The 23,054-nt window shown below is 43.0% G+C and overlaps 1 protein-coding gene across 3 annotated transcripts in view; it reads right to left on the reverse strand.

Moving 5' to 3' along the window:
* The window catches only part of LOC149307143 (protein ENTREP2-like), a 142,645-nt gene that overhangs the window by 42,484 nt on the left and 77,107 nt on the right, over nucleotides 1–23,054 (reverse strand). For 2 of the 3 annotated variants that reach the window (XM_089538380.1, XM_089538378.1), the window contains one exon: nucleotides 4,356–4,466. In XM_089538380.1, the coding sequence (XP_089394506.1) occupies nucleotides 4,356–4,466 (111 nt within the window). Of the gene's footprint in view, nucleotides 1–4,355; nucleotides 4,467–9,971; nucleotides 10,004–23,054 lie in introns of those variants that run through there. The other variant, XM_089538381.1, reaches the window with a different exon arrangement.

Genomic DNA, 23,054 nt, shown 5'->3' on the forward strand with positions numbered 1-23,054 from the left:
TAGTTCAAACTTGAAAGGAACTAACCAGTGTACTGGCCAGGCTAAATGGGAGACTGTAGGTACTAGCCTCCAAAAAAGTAACTTTTCCAAGCTGTGAATACTGGGGAATAATAACTGACAGGCTTATGGGACAGTGCTGTGGAAAGATCTGTAGGCACAGAAAAGATGCATCTACTCTGCACAATTAATGCAGTTTGAGACCGCTTTAACTGCCATGGCTCAGTGCTGAGATTTGTGCAATATTTACCCTTCTCTGTCAGAGAGCTCTGATGCCACCACAAATTATAATTTCCAGGTCTCCATGGCAGTTAAAGTGGTGTCAAACTGCATTATTTCTGCAGTGCAAATGCAGCCTAGGAATCTAATCCTATCCCCACATAATTAAGGCAAGTGATCAATTGCCTTTGTTCTTTGCAACCACCTAATTTGTTCTGGAACAACTGCCCCAGACTCTGCACCCTCTAGATATGTTGGACAACAATACCCACCATCCCCATTAGCATAACTATGCTTCCTGAGGATGGTGGGGAGATGCACATTTGAAGGACTCCAGGAAAAGGTGGACAAATAGAGAAGTCTCAGATCAAATCCTGTCTCGGATCAAATCAAAAGCCCTTCAGATTCTATATTTGTCTCACCTTGTGCATTTTAGCCTGCAAGTTTGGCTTCTTTCTACTTTGGAGGGAGAATATTGTTCCTCTTAAGTGAAATTCCATGTTGGTGGTTAGAAAGGGGAAGGAGGTAGAGTCACAGCAAAAGAGATTCCACCTCAACATTAGGAAGAACGTCCTGACAGTAAAAGCTGTTTGACAGTAGAAGATGCCCCATAGTAGTGTGTTGAAGCCTCTTTCTTTGGAGGTTTTCAAACAGAGGCTAGATGGCCATCTGCCCCAGGGATGGTGTCCTCTTGCATGGCAGAATGGGGTTGGACTGGATGACCCTTGAGGTCTCTTCCAACTATGATTCTATGATATTGCCTTTACAGTCACCCACCATCTGCCTGGTTAGTGAGCAAGGAGGTGGTGGTGGTGACAGCAGGGGAGAGGAAAAAATATGGAGTTATTTCTGTCACCAAACCGCAGAAGCATACGGAAGGCACACGCCTAGCATCAAAACAGAAGTGGGAATCTTCAGCTCAGATAACAATTTGAAGTGCAAACAGAAGGGCCCATCAAAGCTGCAGAACTGCCAAGGTGTGGAGCACTTCTAAAAACAAAGGAAAAGCCAACTGTTTGGTCCATGAGGCAGGAAAACAAGAGGGCACGGCCGTGTCTATTTCTATGATGGGCCTCATTCCTGTTACCTTTTAAACCGGATTGCAATTTGGTTTGAGCCGGTTCAAATGACCCTGGTTCCCACTTAAATCGAGTGGGTGGGGGGGTCATGCACCAGACCCATCTTTTTGATGCTGTTTTTTTCCATGTCTTTTTCAATAAATCGATTCCGCACAAGTGTGAACCAGATGCAGATCAGAATCGATTTAAATTTGCCCTTCGGTCGGCTGGAGTGGGTCCATTTTGAATTGATTCATGCATGAATGTGAACCATAAGTGGATTGGTTTAGAGGGGGAAATGCAATGGGGGCAAATGTAGTGGAAACCATACTCCGCTGTCAAATCAATCCATCAATTTGGATCACACACCAATTTATCTATAAGTGGGAATGAGGCCGTGGTGTCCGATCTACGAAGAAGCTCAAAGGGTTCAGAATCCTGACTCCCCATCCCCTTCGGTGTAGTATCTGCCGTCTTTGCACAGGTCAAATCTCTTCCCTGTCCCACTTTCAAAGCTAGGTAACCTTTTTCTAATTAGGAGGAGAAAGCTGATGAAGTGACCTATTTATTATTCCGGTGGCAAATGAGACCTGCAGTCATGGGTGGAAAGTGGTTTAAAGGGGGGAAAACCTTAAAGAGATGTAACAAACATGATTACAGTTTAATCAGGGGTCTGTTCGGTCTCGAAATTTAATGAGTTGTATAAATTGGGAAGACGGCAGGCTTGGAAACACAACCCAACAAGTAGGAGCTTTGAGGGAGGGGGGAAGAAAAACAGCAAAGAAATTACAAAATAAATCAAACTGATTGTGTTATGGGTTTTGTTTTTTCTAGGCCCAAAGTGGTAAAAATTAGCTTTGGAGGGGTAGTTTTATTGATTCGGTCCTAAGAATGCCAACTCTAAATATAATTAATGCCTTCTTACAGTCACAAATGAGAAATTAAGACTATTAAGCCCTAGGAAATGTTAGTTCCTTCTGTGCTTACAAAATCAGGTTATACCTTTTCCATTTCCCCCCTCTATCTATTTATAATTTTAATTAAAAGTTGAATCTTTTCCAGCGTTTCCTCTCTTCCATTTGCCTGTTTTCCCTTCTGTGGCAACTAACATATTTGTTCTTGCTCTCCTGCAACCGAATTCTCTGGCTCTCATTGAGATGCATGGCATTCAGTTGTTGCAATCAGGTATGCATCTATTTAAGACCACCTAATAGTTTGAACGTATCTGCTTAAGGTCTCATAATACGGAGACAGACGTTCGGCATAATAACCTCTCTGCATTTTGCATCGCAATGAGACAGTCTGTTTGCTCCTCTCTGTGTGCAGCTTTTCAGAAACAAATTCAAAATATAAAAGAAAACATGACCCTCTGCCTTGTAGAGGGAGCGACTCACGTATGACTTTGCAACCATAATGATACTAGACTTTTGCTGCTTGATCTCCAACTCCGGAGAGCATATGCGTTCAAAAATCCATGCACTAAAAAACCAATGACCGATAACCAAATGCAAACACACTTCTCTCCTTCACTTTTACCCAGCCAAAATTTAATCATCCCCGAACGCAAAAGTTTAAGGAGAGTGCCACATGTTTTGAAATATTCTGCAGCAAAGCTTTTCCTGCAATGTACCGCTTTGCAGGGTGATGGAGGAGTGTATGGCCTGATTCCCACTACCTTTTAAACCAGACTGCAAATTGGTTTGAACCGGTTCAAATGACCCTGCTTCCCACTTGAACCAGTTCGCTGAACCAATTCGGAGAAGTGGGCCATGCACTAGACTCATTTAACCCACATCTTTTTGATGCTGATGTTTCCCACATCTTTTTGGATAAATCGATTCTGTGCAAGTGTGAACCAGATGAGGATTGGAATCGATTTCAATTTGCCCTTCAGCCGGCTGGAGTGGGTCCATTTCTGAAACGATTCATTCGTCAATGTGAACCACAAGTGGGTTATTTTACTGGGGGAAAATGTGATTGGGGAAAATGTAGTGGGACCCACGCTCCGCTGTCGAACTGATCCATTGATTCAGATTGCACACCGATTTATTTATAAGTGGGAATGAGGTCTGAGTCTCCTGACAGATACACAGATTCTCTCCCTCACACACCTCCATTTTCCTTTGCCATCCCCCTCAATATGGTGATAACAAGTAATGCCATTTTGACATTGACTATAGAGGGAAAACAGAGGTATTTGGGGGTAGTACATAGATCTGAGGGAGCCAGCATGGTGCACTGGTTTAAGTGTTGGATTCAAACAGCAAGAGATCAAGGTTTGATTCCCAGCTCAGACACGAAACCCACTGGGTGACCTTAGGCATGTCACATGCTCTCAGCCTCAGAGAAAGGCAAAGACACCCCTCTCCGAACAAATCTTGCCAGGAAACCCTTGTGGTTGTGTCTCCCTTATCTGGAATTTCAAAGTCTGAAATACTCCAAAATCCAAACTTGTCTACATGGGTGGCTGAGCTCATGGCACATTTGTTCTCTGGTTGGTTCGGTGAATCTTTTTTTTTTAAATGTTTATTTCAGTTGTATTTACATAACAGTATTTAAACCCAAATCAAATTAAGAAAAACAAACATACAGTCTTGCAATCTCCATTATGTAACACTTTATATCTAACTCTCATTTCCCCTTATTTCAAAAACCCTTTCCCACTTTTCATCATATTCCTGTACGGATCTTTCATTTCTTGACATAGAAATCCTATCTAATATAGCTAATTCAATTAATTTCACACTCCATTCCTCTGATATTGGAATAGTTGGGGATCTCCAGTATTTGCCATACAACACTCTAGCAGTTGTTATCATATACAGTAAGACGCTCAACTCGTCTTGCACTAAATTATCTGATATTGCATCTGTTATATTTAGCAAAAATAATTCGGGATTCAATGGTATATTCTTTTTTTCGTGTGAGCGTTATATTTTTATGTATCTGTTTCCAGAATCTGAAAAAATCCAAAACACTTATGGTCCCAAACATTTCAGATAAGGGAGAGGCAACCTGTATTATTATTATTATTATTATTATTATTATTATTATTATTATTCTGTGGTTTCCATTACTCACCAGTTGGCACCCTTCCAAAGAGTTCACCAGCTGGGCATTCTGGCAGGAGAGTATGGAGCCGGCTAAGTTCAGCATCACGCAGACAGCTGACAAAAGCATGAAAAAGGTTATCTGAGGGAAAAGAAGAAAGAGAGAGAGAAAGACAGAAGGAGTAACCCATTGATCACACACTGCAAAACAAAGCAAAAGATGGTTGCAAGCCTTGATGGTCTCACATGCACTGGGTTTTATTTTGCACTCATGTGCACAGTTATTTCCAGACTGAGAAAGGTTACAACTTTGGGTTTGGAGAAAGGAGAACCAGTTCTTCAGAGGCTCAGCGGTTGGTGTGCCCAACCCTTGGATAAAACTTTAATTGCCATAGATGCATCTACATAACCCTGGGATTTGCAGTTTGATGTCCTCTGACACCAATGGCCTCTGACAGAGAGTTCTAAATATTTCACTAAACTACAAATTATGGTTCTGGAACATAGATAGCCATCTATCAGACATGTTTTAGCTGTAGATTTCCTAGATGAGCCTAGGGAACCTTTTCAAACTTTATCATTCATTCATTATTTTAGCTGCATCTGATTTCAATTCTGTGGTCCAAAATGCAGTTTTTATGTTCCTTCAACTCATGGATTTCATAGACTTTTCTTAGCCAAGGGCTGCTCAGAGGTGGTTTGTCTTGCCCTCCTCTGAAATTTAGCTTAAAGCATTGATATTCCTTGGCGGTCCACCATTCAAGTACCAACCAGGCCTTTCTCCGCTTAGCTTCCAAGGTGAGATGGGAATCTTGCATCTTCAAGGCAATTATTACAGGGCATGAATTACAACCAAACCACATAGCCACAGTGTATTACTGGACCATCAACATCTAATCAGATGTTGCTAAAATAATCATATAATCATATAAGATTATCATATCTATAAGATTACTAATTGCACTTCTCCAGTATTATCTGACCAAAGGGCAAAGTCACCACATATGAAGGAAAATACCTCTCCAAACTGATCGGACACCACTGGGAACATTTCAGATCATTGATTTGGGGCGTAAGGTGGTGATGGCAGCGATGATTTTATTCATTTGTAGCCCACCGTTTCCCAATAATGGGATTGAATTACAAAAGACTGAAACCAGTACAAATTAAAAACATATAAAAACATCAATAAAAGCTGTGTGTATATGTGTGTGTGTGTTATTTAAAAACAATTAATCCACAGAGTTAAAACCATTTTAAATTAATTAAAAGAAAGAATTATTTTTTAAAAAAATCAACTAGCACATTATTAAAAGCTCATCACAGTCAATTTCCAAAAGCTTTTTTAAAATAAAGTTTATTAAACACATTATAAAAACCAATATAACAAACGATTAACAAAACATATTAAATAAACCAACCTTAACTACAGACAGGAACTACGAGCATCTAACTAAAATGATCAATCCACTATTTTATCAACCCATTATTGAACATCTGGACATTCCTTACTTTTCCAGTGTTTTGCAAAAACCACTCTAGCTACTGAGGGCATAAAAAACAATCTTTTGCCATGCTTCTTTTCCAAATGTTCATCTACCAACATACTTAAGAGAGAGAGAAATGGATCAAAGTTCAAGTTGAAATCTGATCCACACTCAATTTCCAAAAGCTTGATGGAATAGGAAAGTTTTCACTTGCTGGTGGAAGGAGAGCAATCCCTACGGAGGGATTTCCAAATTCTAGGAGCAGCCACCAAGAAGATCTTCTCCTTTGTTCCCACCAATTGATTCTGGGAATTGGAGCAGGGTGATGGGCCTCTCCTGACAGGGATGTAGCTAGGATTTTAGGAAGGGGGGTCCAGACTAAGGACCTTATCGCACACACAAATGTAAACGTTCTAGGGATTTGAGGAGGACCCTCTTGTGCGCGCGCGACCGCCCAAAAACGGATTTTATCGCACACGCAGACGTCCTCCAAGAGGCCCCGTTCCGTCCCCCGGCGCGCACCCGTTCGCGTCCAGTCCTGACGGGTGTGATTTTTGCCTGACGGATTACCTTCCGTCTGCAAAAAATGGCGCCCGTCAGGACTGGATGCAAACGGGTGCGTGCTGGGGAACGGAACGGGGCCTCTTGGAGGACATCTGCGTGTGCGATAAAATCCGTTTTTGGGCGGTCGCACGCGCACACGAGAGTCCTCCTCCAGTCCCTAGAACGTTTACATTTGTGTGTGCGATAAGGTCCTAAGTGCCACCATTATAATGGGGCTTGAGTGTGGTGGTGCAGCAGCACACACCATTCATTTTTCTAATGGAAGGGGGGGTGGTCCGGACCCCAAGAACCCCCCTCCCCGGCTACGTCCCTGCTCCTGAAGGTCTTAAGAGGTCAAACATCCACATGGAAGGAGATGTGGTCCTTCAGACAGCCTGGACCCAAGATGTGTCCAAGCACAGATCACAGTCTCATCTGACTTTGGAAGGGTCAGGCCTGATTTACGCTTGGACAGAAGACAGCTAGGAAAATCTAGGGATCTCCAAGCAGGGCTGGGAAATTATTCTGCCTGAAACCCAAGAAACACACTGCTTGCCTCTCAATGTTAATTAAACTCGGCTAGCAGAACAATGGCCTGGCATGTACAGTAAGATATACAAGATCTTACTAACATCTCCTCTCCGTTTCACATGTAATATTCCCCCAGCGCAGTTTTGAGCGTAGATATTTCCCCTCCTCCTCAGATCATACTGTACTAAACGCCTGTTCCCATATCTGTTTCATCTTCATCATCTCACCAGGGCTAAATGTTCATCTGGATTGTACAAACCTTTGATAACAGCCTTTTCTGCCTGCCTGACACTCTTCCCCTTTTTCAAATGAAGAAAAGAACTTTGATAGTGGCAGTACCCTAAAGTGTCATCCCCATTATGAAACAGATAATCTGAGAAAAGTATGCAAACAAGGTACCACAGTGCAAAGGCTGGGAAAGTTCTTTTGGATTTCAGTTCCCAGAATCCCCCTTGCCAGCATGCAGTATGAAAAGTAACTTTTCCAGGTTCTGGTTCAGAAGGACTCTTCAACCGCGGCACTCCAAGTGCCTTCAAGTTTTGCTCACTGACAGCCCATTCTTATTATCTGGTATTGTATCTGTTTTGTCTTCTGTTAAAAGAAGGAGAAATGCGAAACTCCTCTCTCCACCATTCAAGCAGCTGACGTCTGATGGGCTTAAAAATAAACCAAGTTATCCTATGCACAACCAAAGGTTTATCCTATGCACAACCAAAGAGGTTTATCCTATGCACAACCAAAGGGAATGTGAACTCATGTACAATGCACATCCATGTGCCATGCACACCCATGCACAATGCACACATGAAAGCCAGAGATAGCACTTGTACAACTCCACTTCCACCACTTCCACAAACTTCAAACTAAATGGAGAAGTTCCGTGTTGGGACAAAAATGTTCAACTACTTCTGCAAGAGAATTTAACCAACGTTTTATTTGGCCTATGCAAACGATCCCTCAGTCTACTTCAACAGATGCACAAAGAAGACCAAGCCTACAAAAACCTTCAGTTAGTCTCAATGATGCTACAAGAAACCTTTGCATACAGATACAGACCAACATAGCTATGCCTTTGAATATGATGGCAGGTTATTTGCAACAGGTTCCAAGCATAGTGTTGCCTGTGTTATACCATAAAGCATTTCCAGTAGGACACTGCAAGTTGGCAACCCTTTCTCTTGGACACAACGGCCAGCCTTCCCTCCATGCAAGTGATGAATGACAGGAACTTATTGACTATCTCCCAGGTGTCCGTGCATTCATGGAAGGAGGGAAGGGAAAGAAAAAGAAGCATCTGCTTGCACAGATGCAGTATTGTGTTCCTTGTTTTCAGTGGCTTTGGACAAAGGAGTTGTGTCTGTCATCTTCTCATTGACGGCATGAAGGAGAGATTCCACCAGAGGAAAAGTCTGCAAATCGTAGCCATTTCCACTGGTGGAATCTCCCCTTCTCCCTGTCAACAAGGAGACAACAGACACAACCCCTTTGTCCAAAGCCACTGAAAATAAAGGGTACAATGCTCCATCTGTGCTCCACTTTTGCCAACACAGAAATTAACAAGAGCAATCCTAAACCGTGCCAGCACCACTGAACCATTCCCATTTTATCTTTGGATGGCAGCTGGACAAATCATAGCATTTTGGCACCCATCCTTAGAAATGTTTGTTTCCCTTAAGGCACGGAGGGGCCACTTGTCAACATCATGGTTGGTCATAATCCCCAAACCCAGCAGAAAACTGGCCCCAAAGACAACCAGAAGCACTCCCACTGTCCAGGTTCAGTGATGTGGAAACATTTTTTGTAATAGCAGGAGTGTTCTCCTGGTATTTGTGGTTGTGAATGACCACTTTTGGAGAATTTTGACTCCCATTTTCATGGTGGAGGCTGTAGAAGTTCAGTAAGGTTGAGGAGCTCTGGCAGAAGGTCATGCCCCTGCATTTGGTAATTATTGGGCTACCTATGGAGTGCAAAACATTCCTGCTGAACCATGGAAACTGTGTGATGGTCAAGTCACCATCTCTCAGCCTCAGAGGAAGACAAAGGCAAAGCTCCTCTGAACAAATCTGGCCAAGGAAAACCTGTAAAAAGTTCACCTTAGGGTGGCCATAAATCAGAAATGACTTGCAGGCAAGAACAACAGCAACATGATTTTGAAGTGGTGGTGGAGGGGGGATATTTTAATGCATTTTTATATATTGGGGGAAGCTTTCTGTATGGTTTGGGGGCAAAGATTACCCCAAATCAGGGGGTTAGAGGGCTATGGGGAGTCCATATCCAGCCCGTTGGCCCCAGTATGCACACTCCTGGTCTACACTAATGGTCAACAAGCTTCCAAGATCTAAACCAGAAAGTGTTTTCCTAGCCATCCCTTGTTATTTGAACCTTTAAGTGGAGATGACCAGGATCAAACCTGGGATCTTTGGAATTCAAAGCACATTTTCTGACACTGAGCTTCTTCTCCTTCATGACCACTGAGGAAATCCAAGTGTTCCAGGCATGCTTTCCTTCCATCCCCCGTATTCCCTCAAATTAAAGGCACAAAGAGAAGGAAGGGGACAAAGGCACTCTTCCTCTCCAGTTCTCTCCATCCTCAACTTCAGCCTGGAGTGAGTCAGTTGTGTGGGCGCAAGCCAGACACACGTTTGGGAGGAGAGGCTCCTCCAAAGGCCCTCACACAGACACACTGTGAAGGAGATGCCACCTGGTGCAATTCCCAAATGCGCCCTCCACCCTGAAGACAAAGACAGCAGCCACAAGAGAATTGCAAACAGCCAGCAAAACACACATCTCTAGAACTGCAAACATCTAGCAAAGCACACATCTCTTCAGCCCCGGAATGGCAACTAATGGGGAAAGCAGACCAGAAGCACAAAGAAATGCCATCCCTGTTCTCTGTTTCATTTGATCTTATTCTGCTGAATCTCTGCAGGAGAAGGAACAGAAGGGGTCCTTTTAGTTTGATCATTTCTATCACTGGTCAAATGAAGGGAAGAGGGGAAGAGGAGAGATACAGAAAGAAAGGAGAAGAAAGCTTTGCCCCCATTTAGCTATGGTATCTAAAGAGTGAAAGGGTTGCAGTCTGGTACCTTTGAAGGACATCAGAGACTGAGGAAGGCTGTCTTATCATCATCCCCATCATCATCATCATCATCATCATCATCATCATCATCATCATCATCATCATCTCCCAGGCTGTGGAGTCAGAATTCAAATTGTGGTGTCAAAAGCAATTTGGGATGGGGTTGGAGTGGGTAGCAAGGTACCAAATATGGCTGCATCACTATCAAAGACTTGTTGTATTACAGCAATATTTGACAAAATACGTCATTTTATACATATTTTACCTTTTCAGAATGGATTAAATGCTTAGCTATTTGCCTATTTACTTTCATAGGAATTTAGGAAAGTTTTCCAGCTGAGAAAGTTTAATCAAATAAATGTATCTGATGTCCCATCAACCTAAGTAGCCTGATGATTCCCGGGGCTGGTGACAAAATGCCTCATGGTACCATTTTACCACATTGGCATTTTTATGGCTAGCAACAAAAATAAGTAAAATAAGTAAATAAATAAGCATCAATGATTCAATAAATAAGAATCCAGTTATTCAGCATCCATGAGGGTAGGCAGTGCTCAGACATAAGCAACATGCACCATGATGAACAATTTCACTTCCATTAGTAAGTTATCAAGCGCTGCCCGACAATGAAAATGCCAAAAGGGAAAAGGGAAGCATGCTGCAATGTAAGCTTTTTCCTCCTACTTCCCCCCAAGAGAGTCGGGTTTAATTTTGAGCCTTGCTTCTAATCAGGGAAAAGCAATCACAACATTTGCTTTAAGTTTCTGGAGTGCTAATCTAGTAACCTGGGGGAATAGCTCAAAATGTAAAGAGCATCTTTCCTTGGCTCTCTCACAAGGACTTCCTCTGTAGTCCCTTCATATTAGCAAAGGGCGGCATTAGCAAAATCCATTTCCAAGTGCATCTCCTCCATGGAATGGGACAGCAGCTGGTTTTCATATCAGTGAATTGGTGAGTCTGCTCTAGGTTTTAACCCATATTTTACAGGAGCTACCCAAGATGAAAAATCCTACCCTCCTTGTAGGTCTAACCTCCTGGAGAACCCTTTTAAAGTTTGGACTAAAATCCATTTGAGATTCCCTACTTCACAAACAGAGAAGCCATCGGCCACATTGTCCTAGGTTTATCCTGCTTATTCCATCACTTCTCGCTCCACACTTTCCTGGCCAAACACTGGGCAAACTGGGCAGTCGCTGTGCCAGAGGATAAAGGAGCCTTGGTAGTTAAATGCTGGCACTGAAGCCACAAGGTTGTGATTCAATTCCAGGGGCTCCAAGGTTGACTCAGCCTTCCATCCTTTCGTAGGTGGGTAAAATGAATACCAGGTTTGTTGGGGGCAATGGGCTTACAGATTGTAAACTGCTTAGGGAGTGCTAAGTGCTCTGATAAGCGGTATAGAAATATACATGCTATTGCTACGAACATAAACCAGACAGGAATACACAAAAAGCAGTTGCAGAACATTTCAATCTTCCTGGGTATTCCATCTCTGACCTCAGGATAGCGGTCCATGAACCACCACCACCACCACCACAAAAGTACAAAGGAAGATTGGAAAGAGAAACAGCTGAACTGGAACATATCCACAAACTCTAATCCATCAACAGTGGATTGAACAGAAGCACACGGCATCTCTTATAACACTGGTTATAAGAATGAGAATGCTCTTGCCCAGGTTATCACATCTCCTTTCTGGTAGAGTTCTAAGTGTAAAGGATTTGCAAGGTCTCACTCTCTGAAATGCTTAACATTTGGTGACTGGAGGAAAGTTTCATTTGGAGGGACAATGCCCTAAGTTTGCCTTCACCTTCCCTGGCTACCCTCCAGTGTCAAAGCTCAGTAATGAATGACTTCTGTCATTCTTCTGGCGCCAAATTTACCAAAGTTTTCCTCTTCATGCCGTTCAGTCACCTCAGGGAAGTGCCAGGTCTTAGCAAGTGGCCTAACAAGTAGATTCCAAGATCAGAAGTAGCATTTGGATCATCTTAATAAAAGAAAAAAGATAGGAGTAGATGACTGCAAGCAGAGTGGCAGATGGTCTTGGAAGGGAAGAAAGAAGTACTGCTTTTATCCACATGTCAATAGGTTCAAGTCCAGATTTACCAGCCAAGGGCAACAGGAGAGAAGGAAGCCTTATCAAAAGCCTTATCCTGGATCTGAGCAAGAATACTGCACAATGACTGTTGACAGCCTGGCTGGAGACTGCTTGGCACATGACTTGTTGCTAGACACAGATGTTAAAAGAAGGTAGGAGCTTGGCCAGTGCGCAGAATGAAGAACTGCAAGCAGTAAAGACCAGACAGGAGGAGGAGGAGAAGGAAGACAAGGATGAGGAAGTCTTCAGTACTACAGAGAACTCCATGTTGTTTCAGCAAGGTGTATGTATGTGCCTTGAAGTCGCCAGTTGACTTTTGGTGACCCCATGAATTTCAGATGGTTTTCTTAGGCCAGGAATCCTCAGAGGTGTTTTTGCCAGTTCCTGCCTCTGAAATATCACCTAGTATTCATTGGTGGTCTCCAGTCCATGTACCAAGCTAAGCAAGGCTAACCATGCTTAGCTTCAAAGATGAGACAGGATTAGGTGCCTTCAGACCCCAGCAAGATACGGGGCCTAACAAAACCATTATACTAGGGTTGGGCAATGCATGATCCTCCAGATGGTGTTGGATTGCAACACCCATCATCACTGAGAATTGCAGCAGGGTGGCCCATAAGACAAGGTTGACTTTTTGCTAATGTTCCAAACTGAGCAGCACCAAGATGAAATCTTTGGAATGGCCACCCATCACTATTCCTTTGCTAGAGTGCATATTTAAACTGCAGAACCCGTTGCCACAAAATGGCTGTTATTGCAATGCTAGAAATTTGGGGATTGTAGGAGAATTCTTATGTGGGGGCAATGGATGCATTTTGTCCTTCCATGAGCTCTATTCCTGAATCTGATTTCTTAGATTCTTAGAAATCCCTTGGAAACAATCCTCCATCATAATTGTCTAGGATGTCTAGGGATAAATGAAGATTTCTTTCCACTACAACTTAGTTCCACCTACATTATATCAAACCCCCAAAGTCCTTCCTTATTTTGTCTCTAGCCATCACTGACTTGGTCTCTCAATAATTTATTTTATTTCTTTAATTATTTCATTTATATGCAGCCTTTCTCCCTGGAGGGACTCAAGGTGGCTATATAAACACTGAGGGTCCTTATTGCACCATCCTTCTACAACCAGGTGGCCTCCAGATATGATGGACTATAGTACTACCCTCATCAGCCAATGCAGCCCACAGTGCTGTGGATGATGGGTGTTCTGTTCCAAGAGATTTGGAAAATGTGTACATAGGGAAGGCTATTCCAGATCTTTTTGCATGCAGCATGGACTCAGGCTAAATTGGGAGTTTGCCACACTTTGGCATCTGCACCACTAGAGGCTTCCAATCACCTCTTTGAGACCAGCAATGCAACTCACTCAAACGCCCATCGTACGTAGCCGGAACTATCCGGGAGATGTTTCATGCCGTAAAATAAATTACACACTTCATGTGCCATTAGATGCAACAATTTCTCCAATCATTGCTAAGGCTCTGTCATCTGTGTTTCAATCATTTCTTCTTGAGCAATAAATCAAGAGGAACTAATTTCAGGTTGGTTCTCCAGTTATTCACCAAAGTGGTGCTACATTGCTCAACATTAGGATCCGGAACAAATCAGCAGCAAAACGGCTATCATTTGAAGCATATCTCCAAGGTAAAGAGGTGGTGTTTTCACCATCTGTGTTTTCATTGTATTCCTCCTGGCACTCTTAATTTAAACAAGGCAAGTACACACCTTACTCTAAATTCCTTAGGTCAAAGGAGTTTGGATTCCTTCCCATTCACTGGAGGTGCATTTACTGGCTCACAGAAATGGAAACCAGGACCTAGGAGGAACAGTTGAAAGAGCTGGCAAACATTAGACTGGAGAACTGAAGATCAAGTGCAAACATTATAGGTGCCTTTGAGAACAGAAGAGCTGCCATTAAGGTTGCTAGGTTTATTAAGGGACAGATCTTCTGTCCTTTAATAACAGTGTGTTGGTTGTTATACAAGAAACACCTACAGAAATTCCCTGGTCTATGCAATCGATAAAGGGAAAGGAACGCCGTTCCTTGTTTTGCTTGAAAACCCTAGTTGTAATGCAAAAGGGGAGAGAGGAGAAGGCTGGAACCAATAGGTGGAAACTGCAGGGAAGCAGATTTTGGGAAAGCCTTAGGAGCCTTAGGATGAAAGAATATTCCAAAATATTCCAAAAATGGGTTGCTTAGGTGTCCTGACAATGAGAATCCTAGGGTTTGTCTAGACCAGCCAGAATACTCTAGGCTGTTCCCAGATTATTCTGGCCCCAAAGCTGTCCCTGCTTTCCCCCATTGCCTCTGCATTCCCTAGCAAGACTGGGCAGCTGTCTACAAACATGCCCCCACTGGGTCACCCAGTGCCAGCACTACTGGTGCCAGTCACTCACTCTGAAGTCCAAAACAAGGTGCCCAGCATCAATCACATGGCTAGGTGCTTGTTGTGGTGCACCAATTATTCCCAGAGTGCAACCTGATGCCAAGGGTGCATGATTGCATTTATGTTCATATGTAGGGTTCTGATGAAGATGTGTCCAGCATGGTGTAGTGGTTTGGGCATTGGACTAGGATACTAGGAGACCAGGGTTCAAATCCCATCATAGCCATGGAAACCCACCTTGGGCAAGTCACAGTCTCTCAGCCTCAAAGGATGGCAACGGCAAACCCTTTCTGAAGAAACTTGCCAAGAAAACCCTATGGTGGGGTCACCATAATATGAAAACTACTTGAAGGCACACAACAACAACAATAATGATCAGTAACCTGTAACAATCAGAAATGGGGTAAATACCGTTGGTCCTCCTTATTCATAGATTCACGCACAAGAGTATAAATTCCAAATAGCAAGCCTTGATTTTTCCATTTTATCTAAGGGACACCAGTTTGCTCTGCCATTATAGTTAATGGGACTTGACCATCCACGGATTTTGTTATCCATGGGGGATCCTGGAAACAAACCCCAGTGGATAACAAAGTCCTACTGTATGTGAAAACCAGCCAAAATGTGCAAGTACAGTTTCCAAAATCATTTTTAGGAACGGCACATAATGTAGAAGAAGACAATGAAGCAGCAATGAACAAGGTGTAAGAGGCAACCTGTGGGACAGTAATGGAACCGGCAGCATAGACTGTCCCTGGTAAATGCAAAAAGGAAGGAAGGAAGGAAGGAAGGAAGGAAGGAAGGAAGGAAGGAAGGAAAAAGAGGATCCTTCCTATTGTATTCCTGCAGCTTCTCCTTCCTTTCTAAGCATCTGATCTTTCACTTTCATCTCATGCTCCGCCAGTTGCTAAGTGACCCAGACAACAGCAATGTCAGCCCTGTAACTGCTTAGCATTCCCTGGGCTCGCTTTACTCCCCCTTATTATTATTTCTACCATTCCTTGGGCTGATTATCTGCTCCCGCTCACAATATCCACAAGATACGGGTTGGAGCAAAATAAAAATCAAGCTCTTGGCCTGCAAGAGAGAGAAAGAAAGATGCACATGCAGGGAGACAGTGGCTCTGTCCAACAGCTCTCTTGGTACCACCATTGTGCGTAATTGGACTTTTCGCCTTATTTGTGGATGGGTTTTCCCCATCCCTAGTTTGGTTTAGCATCCTGAACAACAGACAATATTGTTTATTGCATGTCTGTTACTAATCAGCTTTCCTTTCCTTGTGCATTGCATTCTTGAATTGCAAATGCAATTGTATGTACATAAGGTTTTTTGATCTTTCCCAAGCAGATCCCTTTATTTGCACAGATACAAAAAATGACCAACGGGATTTACTAAACTTGCTCGACCGCTTCCATTTATCTTTGCATCATCCGCATATTGAGAAGAAGAAAAAGGGGTGCTCATGCATTCCCCCCCTTCCACAATTGGCCTCTCACAACATTGAGGTTGTATCTGCTATTCTGTTTCGTATCACTGTCTTTACGTTTCCCTTAGTCTTACAAACCTCTTATCTGGAATAGCTGAATATCTCAAGAACCTGCCTTAGACCCTTACCTTTAATAAATATGCATGATTCTCTTTCTGCTCTCTTAAACTCTTCATCCAACCATCAAGTGGAAAGCACCTGACCTAGAGATGATTCACACATGTGTGGCCATTGCGGTGAACTTTTCCCCTTCACTTGACAACCCATGGTGGGACACAAGAACTTCCTTCTATTAAAAACATTGCATTTGAGGGGGGGGGAATTATTGGGGGAGAGTCATAGTGGTTTTGAATGCTGGACTAGGATCACTTGGAAACCCGGGTTTGAATCCCAGTTCAGCCATGGAAACCCAATGTCTGACCATGGGCAAGTCATGCTCTCTCATCTTCAGCAGGTGGCAATGGCAAACCCCCTCTGAAGAAACTTGCCAAGAAAAGCCCATGATAGGTTTGCCTTGGGGTCGCCATAAGTCAGAAACAACTTGAAGGCACACAACAGCAAACAACAACGAAGCTGACTTGCGCCCATCTACTAAGTACTGCAGGGATCAACTATAACCCACAAAAATGAATTCAATTAATATTATTTCATAGAATTACAGAGATGGAGGGGACCACATGGGATACCTAGCATAACCCTTGTCATGCAAGAATACACAACTAATGCCCTCCTAAAAGATGGCCATCCAACCTCTGGTTAAACACCTCCATAGAAGGAGAGTCTACCATCTCCAAGGCAGTCCATTCCATCGTTGATTTATTATTATTATTTTATTTATTTATTTATTTATTTATTTATTTATTTATTTATTTCATTTGTATGCCACCTTTCTCCCAGAAAGGGACCCAAGGCAGCTCACAAGATAAAAACACTTCAAAAACTTTACAATTTAAAAAATCAATTAAAATAATAGAGTTGAATGCCTTTTACCATCAGAGAGTTCCTCCTAATTTAAGTGGAATCTCTTTTCTTGCAACTTGAATCCATTGGCTTGCATCCTTGTTTCTGGAGCGGCAGAAAACAAGCCCGTTCCACCTTGCCTTCGTGCATTTAAATGTGGCTTATCATATCGCTGTCTAAATACCTTAAAGGCATCAGATCCCGTCACATGCAAAAATGAAATAAACTACAGGCAACCTTTTCATTCCCACTTCAGCTCAAGTTTCTAATTGTTTCTGAGAGGTGAGGCAGAGAGGTTTGACTCAAATGCCAGAGCAGTCCTCTGCTCCGGAGACGCTCTCTCCTTAATGAGGAAGGTACATTCATTTGGGAAAAAGCACATCACTAATTAAAATAAATAAATAAGTGATGGGCTTGTCAGTAGGGAGCACATCAGAACGTGCACATATGCGCACATCGCACCGACTGGAAAACGAAAAACGGGCAAGCATGAACTTCTACAGAAAAGGCAAAACCACTCTGTTGCCCTAATAAGCCTCGATTCGTATCCTCCTCCGGCTGCTAATTAAAAGGTTGCAAGGCAATCGAGGGAAAGCTCTGCAAAGATGTGCTTCCCACACGCCATCAACACACAAAGAGAAAGCGCTTGCCAATTAAAAACATATTTCGCTCGTTCTGTTGACCAGTATTTCTGCTTCTTAATTTGATAACCAGAAATCATCATCCTCATCATCATCAGTTAGCACTCCATATCCACAGATATGGTGCTCCATATCCACAGCTTGCAAAGATTCCAAAAATATATACATTCCAAAAAGCACCCCTTTGTTTCGCCATTTTATATAAGGGACACCATTTTACTATCCACTGTGTTTAATGGGACTTGAACATCCATGGAGTTTTGGTATTCATAGGTAGTCCTGGAAACAAACCCCAGAAGATACCAAGGGCCCACTGTATTATAGTAATAGTAGCAGCAGTAGTAGCAGCAGTATAAGGGACACCATTTTACTAGCCACTGTGTTTAATGGGACTTGAACATTCATGGATTTTGGTATCCATAGGTAGTCCTGGAAACAAACCCCAACAGATACCAAGGGCCCACTGTATTATTATTTGTAGTAGCAGTAGCAGTAGTAGCACCTGTAGTGGTAGTAGCAATGATTATTTTTTCTTTGAAAAGCCAGTACAAACAAAACACAACAACTGGAAAATTGGTTGATGAGAGAACATCTGCATAGCTCCAGTTTACATGCATGCATGTTTTCTTTTCAACAGGGTGCAAAAGGCCATCCTCTAGTAAGAGTGGATACTTACATATATTATACATTAGCTTGTCTGTTGAATTTAATTTGCACACATGCTTCCTGCTTCGAAGGACTGTTTTGTAACATGGACTTATTCTTCACCAGTAGTTTCCATCCAACTGAAAGTAGCATTTAAGTGGCATCAAAGTGGATTTAATGACTCTCTTTGCATTATCCCTTAAGGCTTGATCCTTAGAGCATGGCTACATTATGCAGCTAAACCCATTTAACTGCTATGGCTCATCCCCCACAAAAAAACCCCTCTTAGGACTAAAGTTCTGTGATTCAAACTAATTTGGGATGTGCGGATGGGCGGGAAGAGAATAATTTCTAGCAGAATTGGCAGGAACTCAAATGAAAATTGTCTTTCTAGGGAAACAGCCACGCTGTTCCTTCTAACAGAGAAATCAAGAGGAAACTACCAATGGGACGAAAAGGAAAATGGCACAGGGAGGAACAAGACAGGATGCTAGCATGCTCTTTCCAAGATTGGTGGAAGCCCAAAAATCTTTGGGGAAAAGCTTCTAGGGGGTTACTGCCCTCACAGGTCCAATGACATCTGACCTAAGCTTGATGTTGTTATGAAGTTGAAGGCTTTCATGGCCGGCATCCATAGATTTTTGTAGGTTTTTCGGGCTATGTAGCCATGTTCCTGACATTTCACCAGCATCTGTGGCTGGTATTTTCAGAGAAATGATGCCAGCCTCAGATGCTGGCGAAATGTCAGGAACAAACTCTTCTAGAACATGGCCACAGAGCCCAAAAAACCCACAAAAACTTGATGTTGTTGTTGTGTGCCTTCAAGTTTTTCCAAACTTGTGGTAACCCTAAAGCAAGCCTACCATGGGGACCTCTTGGCAAGTTCCTTCAGAGGGAGTTTGCCATGGCCATCCTCTGAGGCTAAGAGAATATGACTTGCCCATGGTCATCCAGTGGGTTTACATGGCTGAGCCAGGATCCAGACTCCATGAAGTCCCATCCAAACCCCAGCCTTGCAGGGCCCAGCTGCTAAAGTCCTCCGGAAAAGTGGCCCATCTAACATCTGTTTAAAAACCAACAGTGAAGGAGAGTCCACTGTATGCAGAGCGATACCCATTCTACTGTCAAATGGCTGTTATTATCAAGAAGCTCTTTGTAAGAACCACCTTGGCACACAGGACCACCCCAGACTAATTAAGTTATTGTACCATTTTCAGCCACTGCCTTAGATAAAGATTCACTGGCCTGTTACAGATTGCCAAAATAAAGCTGCTTCGGGTCTCTTTGGAGGTATGCTATTTAAATGATGGATGGGTCCTAAGAGTCCAGAGGTCGCACCAAAGCCACACTCCATTCCTAAGCACTGGAGTGCAGCTTTGGTGCAGCTTCTTAGGATGCACGTATCATTTAAACAGCATACATACAAAGAGACCCGAAGCAGCTTTATTTTGGCAGTCTGTAACAGGCCACTGAGAGTAACCAGTCAGTTCCTTGATAACACATTTGATCAATATTGCTTCACAGTTTTGTTCGCAGGTTAAACATTAAAGTGGAACAGGTGGTCTATTTTGGTAATGAAGGGCAGTTTCTTCCAACACAAGGAGGTCAAAGGAGGTGTCTGAGGTTGCATCTACACTGCAGAATTAATGCAGTTTTGATGCCGCTTTAACTGCCACGGTTCAATGCAATGGCACTCTGGATTTTGTGGTTGGGTGAGATATTTAGCTTTCTCTGTCAGAGCTCTGGTGTCCCAACAAACCATAAATGTCATGATTACATAGCATAGCGTCATGATGTTTAAAGCAATGTGAAACTGCATTAATTCTGCAGTGTAGCAGCAATTGAAGATGGCATTACATGTGGATAGATTCAACCAAGGAAGCCACAGCTGCCCTGGGTTTGCAAGACCTGAGCAATGATGTTACCCTGTGCAAATCTACAGTGCTATATAAATAAAGCATAATAATAATAATAATAATAATAATAATCCACATCTCAACCACCATCTGCATTTGTGATGAGATAGGGCTGCATCTTGACTTAACAAAACTCTGAAGCGGGCGAGAAAACAACGGCAGACTCAGCAACACCTGCTAGCGTATTCCAGCAGACACACCATACAACATCAAGAACAAACAAAATTATAACGCAGCATGGTTGGAGAACAAACCTCAGAGGGAGCCTGGGAACAATTACGGTAATTAAACAAAGGTGAAAAATTAAGCACCCAAGTGGACATAATAATAAGGCTTTTGTGGAGGTTGTTGTGGCTTTTGGTTTTAAGAGAAATTACAGCTCAGAAAAGGGCTTACCTGTAGATTAATGTATCCTTACGTGTTATTCTTTCTAATGAAACATGAATGTTTTTTGGAAGACCTCTTAAACAACCTGGTTGCACCACCATATTACCAATCCCAGGATTGTGTAGGATAGAGCCATGGCAGTTCAAGTGGTGTCAAACTGCATCAATTCTACAATGTAGATGCACCTTAGATAGCCGCTCTTCCAACACTATAGTTTTGTGACTCTATGAAGTACGTATATATACAACATACACATATACACTATCAGCCACCTTGAGTCCCAGTTTGAGGGAAAGGTGGGGTCTTAGTGAAGGAATGGATGGAATCAAGACTTTGCCGTAGAACAAACCGAAATGTTGCATTGTTCTCCATAATTGAAATGATTCCTTTTCCCTTTCAGGCATTTGTGTGCTCTCTGTTTCCTTCCCTCCCCTTCCTCTCTTGCTTTCGTACCTAAAAACATGACACCACATCAGAGAGAAAGCAAAAGCTGCACTGAAAGCAATCCAACCTAATTATACAAAACATCTGGATTAATATTCCGGAAACACCTGTTTAAACTGTAGCTTGCCTGCATTTCTGTGACCAAGTTTCTTTCCAAAGGCTTATAGCAGCTCCCTCACTCCTTAACATAATAATAAAAAAACACATCCTCTTTCATTCTCTTTTCTGGTGTCAACACCACCCCACTGTGATGGTTTTCTCTACAACAAATGCAGGCCCCCAAGGCTCTCCTTGCAAGCGAAGGCTTCGGCAACAGCTGTAGCCAAATACCTCAAGGAAATCGGAAGCGTGTGTTGTTCACACAAGTCTTGGCTCACCCGTAATGTTGCGTATGACAAGGACAGGTACCCAAGGACTGCAAAAGCAGACTGCCTCTCCTGGCCTCTCCTGAGGACATCGTGATGTGACAAAGGGAATGCTTAAAAAATCTGCGTTTGTGCCTCTCTCCCTGGATCTGATTTCCAATTAGCAAAGCCGTGCCAATTTCTCTGCAATCTCCTGGAAGGGGCAAAGATGATCGCTCTGGAAATCCTCACACCTTTGCCACGGAGAGAGAAAATGTGTTCTGCTGGTCTCGTTCTGGCATATTTTTTCAAAGGTTACCCTAGTCTGGGGAAGGCATTGTACACACATCTCTGCAAGCAAAGGAATCGGCATCACATGCACACCCCACATACACACCTGCTTCCTTGTTTCCCTGGGGGCCCTGAAAGCACTCCTACAAGTTCCATTCCCAGGGAATCTCATTAGTCTAAATTGCATACTATAAGCAAGGGAGCCCAGTCACCTGTAAACAGAATGTTTTGGAATGATGCCTTTCATTATACTAGACTCCTCTCTACAGGGCTTTTTGCTTTCCCCAGAGTGAAAATGACAGGGCTGCAACTTTAAAAAAATAACTAAATCAGTGGAGGGAAAAACAGAATCGGGGCTGGTGGGAACGCTGGAATTCACTAAGGCAGTTCTGAATGCATAACCCCCTTAGTTACATAGCTAAGTTGTGTATCCTGGCCTATCCATCCTCGGCCCCATTTACTGGACAGCAGCTGCCGTAAGCAACAAGGGTCTGCTCCCTTGTCGATCAAGAAGCAGCTGACTGATGTTTCCATTCCCTCCCATAAGCGATTTCTCGTGCAATGGACAGAAGCAAGGGCCCTCTCGCAATTCCCCCTTGCACCAGAGATTAATCGTGGTGCTAGGATGCATACACAGACGTATGTTTACACATCCAGTTTTGCAATACAGTGGTGCCCCGGGTTACGAAATTAATTCGTTCCGCTGTCAATTTCGTAACCCGAAAGGCTTTCGCAAGCCGAATTCCCATAGGCGCTAATGGGGAAAAGCCGCGATTCCGTGTGAAATCGCGCCGAAAAGCACCAAAAGTTTTTTCGTAACCCGAAAAAACTTTCGTAACCCAGAACAATGTTTTCCAATGGGATTTTTTCGTATCCCGAAAATTTCGTAACCTGGGTATTTCGTATCCCGAGGTACCACTGTATCTCCTTTCATTGTAAGAGTTGGTCAGCACAATCAATGCACAATTCTGAGTTTGCCAACATAGAATTCTATAACCATAGCATCATGTGGGTGGAAGGGACCACAAGGACCATTGAATTCAACCCCCAGCCTTACAGGGATCCACAACGGAAGCACTCCTGAAAGCTGACCATCCAACCTCTGTTCAAAGTTCTCCAAATAAGGAGAGTCCATCACACACTGAGGCAATCTGTTCTACCGTTGAACAGCCAGCATAGCAAAAGTAAAGAACTGTGGAAATTGCAGTCCATGAGTTGTGTCTTCCTACTCTAGAAAAATGATTTTCTTGTGAACTCTTAGGATCGTAGAGTTGGAAGATGCCCCCAAGGGCCATCCAATCCAACCCCTTGCCATGCAAGAATATACAATCGAAGCATTCCCAAAAGATAGCCATCCAACCTCTGTTGAAGGACCTCCAAAGGAAGAGTGTCCAACATCCATCAAGGCAGTCCATTCCACTGTTGAACACTTTTGGACCATCAAGGAGTTCTTCTTAATGTTTAAGTGGAATCTCTTTTCTTGTAACT

This window comes from Sceloporus occidentalis, unplaced genomic scaffold, assembly GCF_023333645.1.
Source record: "Sceloporus occidentalis isolate IW3139 unplaced genomic scaffold, rSceOcc1.0.p SCAF_9, whole genome shotgun sequence".
NCBI lineage: Eukaryota > Metazoa > Chordata > Lepidosauria > Squamata > Phrynosomatidae > Sceloporus > Sceloporus occidentalis.